Below are 12843 nucleotides of genomic sequence, written 5' to 3'. Positions count from 1 at the left end.
GATGTAATACAAGTATAGAAGGCTAACCAGGTAAAAAGTATAGAAAGCCAACCAGGTCGTGCATGTGCAAGACCGGGGGTTTTGGACTTCGATGGGACAATAGGACTTCAAATGAGAAACCAAGGTGGCAAGGGGGCCCCTTCTGGTGATTCAGACAGGTCGTGACCTGTTGGGCCGCCGCGGGAGCGGACTGCTAGGCAGGATGGACCTGTGGTCTGATCCGGCGGAGGCACTGCTTATGTTCTTATGTTCTTATGAGGGAAATTCCATAAGGGGGCATCTAGTTAAAGCACCTTTTAGGGCTCCCATGTTGAACGTACTATATTTTATAAAGACAAGTGGACACCTGCTTGTCTTTAGAAAATACTACTGTTTATTACAAATTGATACACCACCATTTCTAAGGCATAAATGGCAAATGCAGACATTTATACCAGTCATGTTTGCACCTAAATGATAGTATTTCATAATCTACATGCACATTTCACCCAAACCTCTTCCTGTGCATACTCACCAGCAATGTGCAAGCTATTATGGCACGGCCTGTACTTTTTCACTAGTTGCTGTTTTTATAAGTTGTCATTTTCAGCACGTGGATGCCCATCTTACATATTTTCAAACAGACTGTAACCTGTTCAAAAGTACATAAGAGATGGATGTACATTTGGGATGTTCTGAGTTGGACTTCCCTAGTTTGACTTGGATGTCTTTTCAAAAATACTCCTCCACACGTCTTTATACATTACTAGCGTACGTAGCAGGAATTGCACACATTTACATCTGCTCTAGAGCAGGTATAAATATTTGTGTGTAAAGTTCACAAGCTTGCATGTAGATAAGTGCATTTCATAATCAACATGCAAACCACTTATTTTTATTGATTTATTCAAATATTTGTTATACCACCAAATGATCAAAAGATATCACGATGGTTTACAAAGGGAGAGAAACCAGAAACACAACAGGAAATTAAGTACTCAAGAGAGGGAGTGAGGCAGCACAACAAATATTGCCAAAATTCAATGCTTGAAGCAAAAACCATCTAAACACAAAAGGGATAGGGATGGAAAAGCTGGGGAAAGGAAGCACAGAACAGTTCAGAAAAGAGCAAGAGCAGAATATCATCCAAGCAAGGACTCAAAGGCCTGATGAAAAGCCATGAGTTTAATGCGGACTTAAATTCTGAGAGGGAGGCAAGTGAATGTAAATCAGGGGCAGAGCCTTCCAGCAACCAAATGGAATGGCACCAAAGAAGGGACTTTCAGAAGATGGTGACCAGAAGATCCCAAGAGATGAGAAAGTCGATATAGAGACAACAAAAATGCCAAACAAGGTGGCGTACTTGTGAACTCTGGTCAAGCCCCACCCAGACCATGCCCTCAGCAATACCGACAGTAATGGCATATGCCTTCATGCCATGGCTTGTACTTTAATGCCTAACCTAATTTTATAAAAGTTATTTTACACTTGTATATTACCACATATGCACTAAAATCACTTTATAAAATTACTACCCAAAGCAAAAGAAACATACAATTCCCATACAAAAATAAACAGTGATAGAAAACTCACTGGGGAATGACCAAGATCTTCCAATAGAAAAACTTTTATTGTTACACACCTTATAATGTACAGTGGTTGAAAGGAACAGACTTGACATGGGCCATGTTTCAGCACAATAGCCTTCATCAATCATCAGCCAGTGAAAGTGATAAAGCCAAGAAAGACTGCTATGAACTCAATTTTCCGCTATATGCCAACAAAAATGTCTCCAAGTAATGAATCTCTGCAGTGGCTGTGGAATTGATCCTCCAGGAGGCTCTCGTACAGTGCTGCAGTTCCTTAAAAAAAAAAAAATTACCTCTGGTGTGACTTTTAGTTAGCATGTAGGTGCTAGCATGCTCTTTCCCTGCACTCCTCTTAGGGTCTTAACCTGAGAAAGAAGAGACTCAACTTAAAAATTTTAAAAACAATTCTCCCCTCCCCACCCCTGTACATTTTGTCACTTTTACGTGAGGGACGCTTAAGAGGGAATACTTAAGAGTGCCTGATTACTAGTCAATGTATTGTAAACTACTATGGGTGAATCTCTTCATGAAAAGGTGGTTCATAAATCCCAACACACAAAATGTGAACAGTTTCAGAGTGGTGTTTGGGTGGTAAACTGCTACCACTATTACTACTACAATTTGTCATTTTTAAGTGCTGCTTGATACACTCAGCAATGCAAACACATACACACAAGAGATGGTCCCTGATCTATGAATATTACAATCTATTCAAGGTAGAAAAAACAGGCCAGGTTCAAGAGTCAAAGGGTTTCATTTGTGAAATGGTTAAAGGGAATTGGAAACTGGTTGAGAGGTGAGCGAGAGAGTGTTAATGATAAATAAAGATCACTCTGTGGAAAGGGAGGTCACAATGGATTGCCTCATTGATCAAGTTCTAGGTCTAGCTCTATTCAACAATTTCCTATGTAATGTTGCAAAGGGGCTATAAAAGATCCAGATTCTGGATAAAACCAAGACAGCCAAGTGCAAATAACCAATCTGAATTCTGTATTTAATAAAATATTACAGCACATACAAGGTTCAAGAGTCATGGATTTGATATATGTACCATCTTTTTGAAGTACAATCAAAGTGGTTTATATTTTTTGCAGGTTCAGTAACCCCCAAGAACAATTTCATTATTTTCTACAGAATCGTTGTCAATGGAATGGAAGAGTAGACCATGCTTAGAACAGTGGGCTAGGAACCAACACTCAACCCCCATTGATGGTCCTGGGCAGGTCATTTAACTTTCCATTGTCTCAGGTGCAAATTGTAAACCATCTGGGGACAAGGTAATATCTATCGAATCTAACACACTCTGAACTACTACTGTCAAAGAATGAGCTAAATCCAACACTCCTTCCCTTCATCTATGTATCATGTAGAAATGCATATATTATGACATGCAGGTAAAAATCATTAGAACAAGAGTAAACACACACAGACACACATATGCAACACTTTTCAGCCCTGGCTCCCTAATAGAAGAAGTTGTGTATTATTAACCAAGCACTATTCATAAAAAAAAAAGAAAGAAGAACAAACAGCGGAAATATGCCTAGATCTGATCTTGTTCTGTATAACCAGAGCTTATACTCCCTAGGAACTGTACTCAACACATTTTAGTTCATTTTATAGGGGAAATCCATGGAAATTCTACAACCCCCTTGAACCACATTAATTAAAGCCCTCCTTCACAGATTATGGTTCATTAGGAAACAAAGTGCTTCTTTCTATTATATGTAGCACTGCAAGTGTAAACCCAGCAACAATAGGTCACAGAGAGCATGGTTTGTCACTGTTACTTCCAGAAAGTAGACAGGAAAAAAAGGCATATGTTAACACATGTATTTTCCTTTAACATGGTCTGATTTCTCGTTAATTTAATATGTCTGGGACCCTTTCACTAAGTTGCACTAAGCAGCTAATATGATTTTACCATGTGGAAAAAGGTAGCACAAGCCTGCACTACTGTCTCCTGTGCTAAAAAGACAGTCTTTGCTGTAAAATTCCCACATTAGATGCTTAACGTGCAAGTAGGCAGGAGACGGACCTGAAATGGATGGGCAGTGGAGTTGCCAGCTCTTACAGCTAGACAGTGGCGTACCAAGGGGGGGGGGCGGGAGGGGCGGGGTGCCAGCCCTGAGTGGGTGCTCCAGGCCTTGCCGATCAGTCTCCCCCACCCTCGAAGGACCGCTCGCCCCACTGACCTTCCTGCACCACCTATGAAGCAGCCCGTAGCAGGATCGCGACGTCAGCGATCTCTGAGCTGCTTGGGCGCTGCTTCCAGCGCCGCGATCCCACCCCTCCTCTGACGTCAGAGGAGGGGCGGGACCGCGGCGCAGGAAGCAGCACCTAAGCAGCGCAGGGATCGCTGACATCGCGATCCTGCTGCGGCTGCTTCATAGGTGGTGCGGGGAGGCCAGGAGGGCGAGCGGTCCTTCGGGGTGGGTCGGGGCATCAGGCCTTCAGGGTGGGGTGGGCGGGCAGGCAGGCTGGCTTTCAAGGGGGAGGGGGGTGACAGGCAGGCCTTCAAGGGGGGGGGGACAGGCAGGCCTTCAAGGGGGGGACAGGCTTTCGGGAGGGTATGCAGACCTTCAAGGGGGAGAGACAGGCCTTCAAGGGGGGGCAGGCAGGCCTTCAAGGGGGGGACAGGGCTACAAGGGGGTGGGACAGGCCTTCAAGGGGGGGGACAGGCCTTCAAGGGGGGGACAGGCCTTCGGGGGGTGCAGGCCTTCGGGGGGTGCAGGCCTTCAAGGGGGGGACAGGCCTACAAGGGGGTGGGACAGACCTTCAAGGGGGGGACAGACCTACAAGGGGGTGGGACAGGCAGACCTTTAAGGGGGGACAGGCCTTTGGGGGGACCCTGGTTTAGAAGTACACGGCGGGAAGGGGGTGTTCAAAGAGACGTGCATATGCCAAACTTTGGGGGGAGGGGAAAGAAATAATGGGTCTGGGAGAGAGAGAGGGAGAGAGATGACGGACCATGGGATTTAGGGAGGTAGGGAAGGAACTGAAAGGGAGAGAAATTGGACACAAGGGATGGTGTGGAGGAGGGATAGAGATACTGGATAGGAAGGTAATTGGGAAAAGAAAGGGAGAGATGGTGGACTCTGGGGTGGTGGGGAAGGAGGGAGAGATGCCGGATGAAAGGGTAGTTAAGAAAAGGTGGATCTGTGGAGGGAGATGAAAAAAAGGAAAGATACCAGACTTCCTGGGGAGGGACGGGAAATGGAAAGGGAGGACAGAGTTGGCAGATGGATGGTTAGCATGCAGAAAGAAGAAAGAAGGAGACCCTGGCAAGCAAGTTATCAGAAGAAAACCAGAGCCTTGGACCAACAAGATTTGAAATATAACCAGACAACAAAAAGTAGAAAAATTAATTTTATTTTCTGTTTTGTGATTACAATATGTCAGATTTGAAATGTGTATCCTGCCAGAGCTGGTGTTGGACCGCAAACGTGAGCTAGGATTTAACAGAGAGAGGAAAAGTCCTTTTTTGTTTCTTTATTTTATTTACACCACAGCGCCAGTGTGGTTAGGAGAAGCCAAAGGGGGTGAAAAAGCTATAAAACCCACCAGGAGTTTTGAAAAAAATCACCCAACTGGGCAGGAAAATCGAATTGAAAAACCAATTCAATAGGCTGAATCGAATCAAAATTTTTTTTCCTGAATTTGGCAGCATTAGTTTGCGCTACTGTCTTAGACTTTAGGACCTGGGATTGGGGAGAGATGGCATCCTCAGTACTTTATAATGCAAGTGAAACGAGGATTTGCTCAGACTTTTGAAGGGTCTGCAGAAAAAAATATTGTATAGGCCGGGGACATGAGACAGCAGGAAATGGGAACTTTTCTTCCTTCTATTTTTGTGAATAGAAAGGCTGAGGATGTCAGAGAGTTCAGTTAAAATATGTGCTTTATAAGAAAATATAATAATGTGTTTTATAAAGTTTATAGCATAGCTGGCCTACCCAGTGAGGTGTTCCTAGTGGTGGTGGTGGCAGCGTGTCAATGTGTTGAGAGGAAGAGGTGGTCTGGGAAATTCTGCTGAGCATACTCCGGGCCCATTTCCACCCCCCAGTTAGTCCACTCCACTCAACTGGTTCACAAACTGAGTGGGTCTTTGGGTGTTACATAGTAATATAGTAACATAGTAGATGACGACAGATAAAGACCCGAATGGTCCATCCAATCTGCCCAACCTGATTCAATTTAAATTTTTTAATTTTTTCTTCTTAGCTATTTCTGGGCAAGAATCCAAAGCTTTACCCGGTACTGTGCTTGTGTTCCAACTGCCGAAATCTCTGTTAAGACTTACTCCAGCCCATCTATACCCTCCCAGCCATTGAAGCCCTCCCCAGCCTATCCTTGTTTTGGGATCTCTTCCAGTGGTTTATCAGTATCTCCTTCTGGTCCAAGGAAGGAAACTTTGTTATCCTTAGCATTGACCTACAGAATATGTTTGTAACAGCGCTGCTTGTGTGGCATTAGGCTATGTAGTGATTGAAAGAAAAAAACAGACCTTTGCACATTTTTGCACTATATGGTGGGTGTATGAGGAGATTCACATTTCCTGCACAGCTAAGTCCATGTGAAGTTACCTTGTGCTGTATTTGACATCTAGCAAGGTCTCTGTTTGAAAGGAAAGATCTAAACTTAAAAATGAAGTGGCCAGAAGAAATTCCTGGAGGAAAAGTCCATAATCTGTTATTAAGACATGGGGGAAGTGTCTGCTTGCCCTGGATCGGTAGCATGGAATGTTGCTACTCTTTGGGTTTTGACCAGGTATTAGTGTCCTGGATTGGCTACCATGAGAATGGGCTACTGGGCATGATGGACCATTGGTCTGACCCAGTTAGGCTATTCTTATGTTATGTTCTCATCTGTAGGGGCCTTTGTTTTCACTTCTTATTTTAATGTATTTTTTTTCTGGGAACTTACCAGTGTTTTTTATAATGGGAACAAAAATGGAAGAGAATTAATGTGTGTGGGATGAGGGGGTAACTAATTTCTTCAGCTAAATAATTCAATCCACTTCAAACAGACATAGGAGAACTTGTGCACCATTCACACACCCTCCAACCAAAAACGTCAAAAGAAAAAAACTGTTCGACAACCTCCTAGCCATTCGAGCTGCAACACTCGACCCCCAACTCTACAACCAATTGATATCAACCACAGACTGCAAAACCTTCAAAAAGAAATAAAAACCCTTCTATTCAAAAAAACACATAAAACCGAACTAAAACAATCAGAACTGTCCCAAGCATCACCTGCAACTACTCCATATGTACTTCTGATGTCATGACAATTCAGACATAATTTATGTTATGTTATGTTTGGAATATAAGAAAATTTTCACTGCCTGTTTCTATTCTGACCATTTATTCCGTTTCATGGTCATTACAAAAAATATTTTTTTACATGGGGGGGGGGTCAAAAAATGATGGGCCCCGGGTGCCACATACCCTAGGTACGCCACTGCAGCTGTGCATGCATTGGCACCAAGTGTTAGCTTCATAACTGCCCAAAGAGCAGCTGAAATTCTACTTCAACATAAGATAGTAAATGCAATTGCACTATTGGTAGTCTAGTAAAGGGGGGGAGTGGGTCACAGCTCCCTCCTCCAATCCCTGACATCAATCATCCCAATAAACCTCCCCCCCCAAATATCAATGACAGATATCCCTTGGCCATCACGTAACCCACTCATCACCCAATAGACCACCTGATACCATCACTCAACCCCACCCCAAAGATCTTACATCTGACAGAAACCCTGTGCTTCCTGAGTCCTACCCTCCCCCCACCCCCCAGGATTTACCATACCATCAGTATGCCATCGCAGCTTGGCGAATATATATTTATTTCTGATCTGTGCCCCCAAGATGTATAGAGCAGGATAGAAATTTTTCAAATTCATTAAATTAAATAAATGTGGATACTCCTGCAGGACCTGGCACCGCATATTACTCGCTGGTAATGCAGGGCAGATGCAGGCTTTGCACATACTGCACATTAATTTTTGAGATAAATATACAGCAAGTGCAAAAACTTACTACACTTTGGTTAAATGATCCTCTACAGCTCTAAACTACAATAATTTCTGACCTATTTTATTTCATAAAGTCTTCTAGTCATAGAAAATCCTAGGATTAGTGTTCTGCTGCCATCTACAGACAGATTCCAATTTAGCTTTGTTTGAAGCAATCTAAGAATAAAGCAGTGGGGCTGTCACGTTGGCTCATATAGATGCATATGCAAAAATACACTTAGGGGTCCTTTTGCAAAGGCGCGGTAGTGGTTTAACGTACGGAATACCGCACGTTAAACCGCCTGCCGCGCTAGTACCTAACACCTCCATTGATGAGGCATTAGGATTTTAGGCTGCCGCGGGGGTTAGCGCGTGATGAAATGTCCGACACGCTAACCCCAGTAGTGTGCCTTGATAAAAGGAGCCCTTAGTTCTACACACGCTGAGGAAATCAAAATTTATGTGCTTATTGCTGATGTTTCCGATAGTACATAATAACATACGAATAGCCTTACTGGGTCCATCAAGTCCAGTAGCCCGTTCTCTAATCACTAGTACCTGGCCAAAACCCAAGGTATAACAAAATTCCATGCTACCGATACAGGGCAAGCAGTGGCTTTCCCCATGTCTCTCTCAAAAACAGACTATGGGCTTTTCCTCCAGGAACTTGTCCAAACCTTTCTTAAAACCAACTACACTATCCACTCTTACCACATCCTCTGGCAACGCATTCCAGAGCTTAACTATTTTCTGAGTGAAAAAAATTTCCTCCTATTGGTTTTCCCTGTAACTTTATCAAGTATCCCCTAGTTTTTGTAATCCTCCTAGACCAGCTGATACCATTCCAAAAGTTTGAGGAGGGTAGTTCTATACAGTACGTGTTAATGGTTAAACATGTAAATCATTAGAATAATGCCACACATATGCAAATGTATGAATATATCCATGGATTCTAAATATAGGTTGCTCCCCTGTCAGCCTGTTCCCCACGCCCATTTATCTCTTCCAGCGCTGCAATTTTCAAACACTGGGCAGCAGACAGCCGGCAGGGTTAGCAATACGATCCTGCTGCCATCAGCCTGCCCTTATCTTAGCAGCAACTTCCTGTTCCCATGTAGGGGGGACATTGCAGAGCAAAGGCGTCTGGAGCTAGCCGATGGCCACAGGATCATGTTGTCAATGCTGCTGGTTGTCAACTGCCTGAACTTTGAAATTGCAGTACCGACGAGGTATGTGGAGACACAGGGGAGACTCGGGTGGGAGGCTGGAGAGAGGCTGTGCTGTGGGGTGGAGCAGGGTAGGGGCAAAACTAGTGGGAGGCAGAGCAGGGCAGTTTGGGTGGAGCAGGGCGGGGCTGGGGTCATGTGTTCTCTTTTTTTTATTTTTTTATTTACAAATATGGTAACCCTAGGCAGATACATCTGGGACTCATTCAACCAGGTCACAGAGAAAGCTCTTGAAAAAAACCCCTGTAAGGCCTGCAGTCTACAACCTGGTTTCTCAACCCCTGTCTAGCAAAGACAGTACAACAAGTGAGCATAGATCTCATTGAAGGGAGCACTAAAATAAGGGTAGCCGCCATCAACACTAAAAAGAGCTGTGGTGCATCCCCTATTGAAAAAGAGCTCCCTTGATGAGGACAAGCTCAAAAACTATCAACCAGTCTCTAACATTCCTTACATGTCAAAACTGATAGAACGGACAGTCTACATTCAACTCAACAACTGACTAACTAAAAATAATTGCCTAGACCCACGTCATTCCGGTTTCAGACCTAAGTATGGAACGGAGACAGTTCTTGTGTCCCTTTTTGATGATCTGCACAGAAACTGTAACTGGGATCTGCCTCGATACTAGTGTTGCTGGATTTCTCAGCAGCCTTCGATACTGCTGTGGATCATAATATCATGCTTATAAGGCTGGCAGAAACAGTTATCTGTGGCACAGTATTTACATGATTCAAATCCCATTTGTCAGATAAACATTCAATTTTGTTCAGCAATAGCACATCATTACCTTGGGTACTGAACTGTGAGGCACCACAGGGGTCCAATACTGTCTCCCATCTTATTTAATATCTATCTTTGTATTCCTAACACAAGTGGACAAACACCTGACTTCAACATATCTTTTGGGAAGCATGAACGCCCTCTAAAAATACAGATTAAAAATTTTGTGATACTGCTAGACTCATCACTCACTATGATTTTGCAAATTCAAACCTTTAAAAATTGTCTCTATCATCTTCAGCAGCTATGAATTTTTTCAACATATACTGAAAATACAAGTCTGACCACAGTGGTCCATGCCATGATAACATCATGACTGGACTTCAGCAATGCCCTGTACACTGTTCTAACCAAAAAGAGTTTGCATCAGCTGCAACTACTTCAGAACGCTGCAGTGTGACTGATAGAAGGTTGCAAGAGGGATGACCACATCACACCCTTCCTGCACAACCTACACTGGCTACCAGTACCTTACAGGGCTAAATTTAAATCTCTATAATTAATTTTCAAGGTCCTCAGACAAAATGGGCCTGAATGCTTAAAGAACAAGCTAACTCTTTATACACCATCAAGACCTCTGAGGTTCTCTCCAGGAGCATCACTATATGTACCCTCACCAAAAGAAATTCTACAATGTGATACTCACCAGCAAACCTTCTGAGGATTAGCCTCCACATTCTGGAATTTACTCACAGAGGGGCCACATCTAACTCTAGACTACCTCTACTTCAGGAAGCAGCTAAAAGCCTGGCTCTTAATCCAAGTCTTTAATATGTACAGAAGATTTACTATACAGTATTGAAGTACCACCCTCCACTGGCAGCAATGTAGTTGGAGGAGACCACTCAGCTTAGAGGGAAGAGTGATCCAGACAGCTGCAAAAAACTAATATATATACACACACACATATACACACACATATACCGTATTTTCACGGATATAACGCGCACCCGTGTAAAACGCGCACACGGGTATAGCGCGCAGAAATCACGATGATATGTACAAAAACTTTTGTATACCGCGCTCACGGGTATACCGCGCATGATGCCCGACGCTCCTTTCGCCCGCCCTGACTTTCCGTGCGCTGTCCCGACTCTCCGTTCACCCCCCCTGACTTCCGTGCACTGCCCTGACTTTCCGTGCGCTGTCCCGATTCTCCGTTCACCCCCCCTGACTTTCCGTGCACTGTCCCCCCTTGAAGTCCTGTCCCCCCTTGAAGGTCTGTCCCCATCCTGAAAGCCTGATGCCCCCCCCCGATACATCCCCCCCCCCCGGCAGGACCACTCGCACCCTCACCCCGAAGGACCGCCGACTCCCCAACAATATCGGGCCAGGAGGGAGCCCAAACCCTCCTGGCCACGGCGACCCCCTAACCCCACCCCGCACTATATTACGGGCAGGAGGGATCCCAGGCCCTCCTGCCCTCGACGCAAACCCCCTCCCCCCAACGACCGCCCCCCCCCCAAGAACCTCCGCCTGTCCCCCAGCCGACCCGCGACCCCCCTGGCCGACCCCCACGACACCCCCACCCGCCTTCCCCGTACCTTTGTGTAGTTGGGCCAGAAGGGAGCCCAAACCCTCCTGGCCACGGCGACCCCCTAACCCCACCCCGCACTACATTACGGGCAGGAGGGATCCCAGGCCCTCCTGCCCTCGATGCAAACCCCCCTCCCCCCCAACGACCGCCCCCCCCCAAGAACCTCCGACCGCCCCCCCCAGCTGACCCGCGACCCCCTGGCCGACCCCCACGACCCTCCCACCCCCCTTCCCCGTACCTTTGGTAGTTGGCCGGACAGACGGGAGCCAACCCCGCCTGTCCGGCAGGCAGCCAACGAAGGAATGAGGCCAGATTGGCCCATCCGTCCTAAAGCTCCGCCTACTGGTGGGGCCTAAGGCGCGTGGGCCAATCAGAATAGGCCCTGGAGCCTTAGGTCCCACCTGGGGGCGCGGCCTGAGGCACATGGGCCCAACCCGACCATGTGTCTCAGGCCGCGCCCCCAGGTGGGACCTAAGGCTCCAGGGCCTATTCTGATTGGCCCACGCGCCTTAGGCCCCACCAGTAGGCGGAGCTTTAGGACGGATGGGCCAATCCGGCCTCATTCCTTCGTTGGCTGCCTGCCGGACAGGCGGGTTTGGCTCCCGTCTGTCCGGCCAACTACCAAAGGTATGGGGAAGGGGGGTGGGAGGGTCGTGGGGGTCGGCCAGGGGGGTCGCGGGTCGGCTGGGGGGGCGGTCGGAGGTTCTTGGGGGGGGCGGTCGTTGGGGGGGGAGGGGGGTTTGCGTCGAGGGCAGGAGGGCCTGGGATCCCTCCTGCCCGTAATGTAGTGCGGGGTGGGGTTAGGGGGTCGCCGTGGCCAGGAGGGTTTGGGCTCCCTTCTGGCCCGATATTGTCGGGAAGTCGGCGGTCCTTCGGGGTGGGGGTGCGAGTGGTCCTGCCGGGGGGGGATGTATCGGACGTCGGGGAGTCGGCCGGGCAAGAGGGCTTGGGCTCCCTCTTGCTCCGATCGTGGATGCGGGTGCGAGCGCGTGCGAGCGGTCGTTCGGGGTGGGGGTGCGAGCGGTCCTGCTGGGGGGGTGAATCGGGTGTCGGGCGGGGTGGGAACTATGTTTAAAAACTTTTGTATACCGCGCTCAGGCATATAACGCGCGAGGGGTATGCGCGGTAGGTAAAAACGCGTATAACGCGCGCGTTATATCCGTGAAAATACGGTGTATATATAATATATATGTGTGTGTGTGTATATATATATATACATATATAATACATAATACATATATAATACACATATACCCACATATATAATACATATATATATATATTTTTTTCATATATAATACATATATATACACATATATATGTATATACATACACACACACACACTTCAGACACACAGCCAGACCTTAAAATTTTGGGGGTGCCAAAGCATAACATAGTGGGGGGAAAACAAAAAATTATTTTGCCTTGCCTCTGGTCTTTGTCCCTCCCCCCTCCCCCCCCCCATATTTAAGTAGAAGTGCTCCTTCCACCTGTGACCACTGCCACCTCCATGCCAGGTCTTTTTCCCTCAGCACATGTTCAGTTTACATGAAACCTAGCAGGTGTAGGAGAACCCCAACCCCAGAGCAAGCTCAGTTTTGCAAAAACTCAACATGCATGGTGGGAGGAGGCCTAGTGCAATGGCAGCAAGCGTTGCGAGTGGAGAAGTACTTCCACTGGTGAGGTGTGGGGACGCCTGCCAGCCAAAG

At 46.5% G+C, this 12843-nt stretch overlaps 1 protein-coding gene across 7 annotated transcripts in view; it reads right to left on the bottom strand.

Annotated features, from left to right (window-relative positions):
• The window catches only part of BRIP1 (BRCA1 interacting protein C-terminal helicase 1), a 354698-nt gene that overhangs the window by 48373 nt on the left and 293482 nt on the right, over positions 1-12843 (bottom strand). For 3 of the 7 annotated variants that reach the window (XM_033922791.1, XM_033922782.1, XM_033922790.1), the window contains one exon: positions 1589-1841. The exons of 2 other annotated variants lie outside the window; for them this stretch is intronic. In XM_033922791.1, the coding sequence (XP_033778682.1) occupies positions 1739-1841 (103 nt within the window). In that variant the 3' untranslated portion in view covers positions 1589-1738. Of the gene's footprint in view, positions 1-600; positions 632-1588; positions 1842-1901; positions 1934-12843 lie in introns of those variants that run through there. 2 more of the 7 variants (XM_033922787.1, XM_033922788.1) reach the window with 2 other exon arrangements.

Source organism: Geotrypetes seraphini, chromosome 15, assembly GCF_902459505.1.
Source record: "Geotrypetes seraphini chromosome 15, aGeoSer1.1, whole genome shotgun sequence".
In the NCBI taxonomy this organism is placed as follows: domain Eukaryota; kingdom Metazoa; phylum Chordata; class Amphibia; order Gymnophiona; family Dermophiidae; genus Geotrypetes; species Geotrypetes seraphini.
This window is presented reverse-complemented; position numbering and strand designations above follow the sequence as displayed.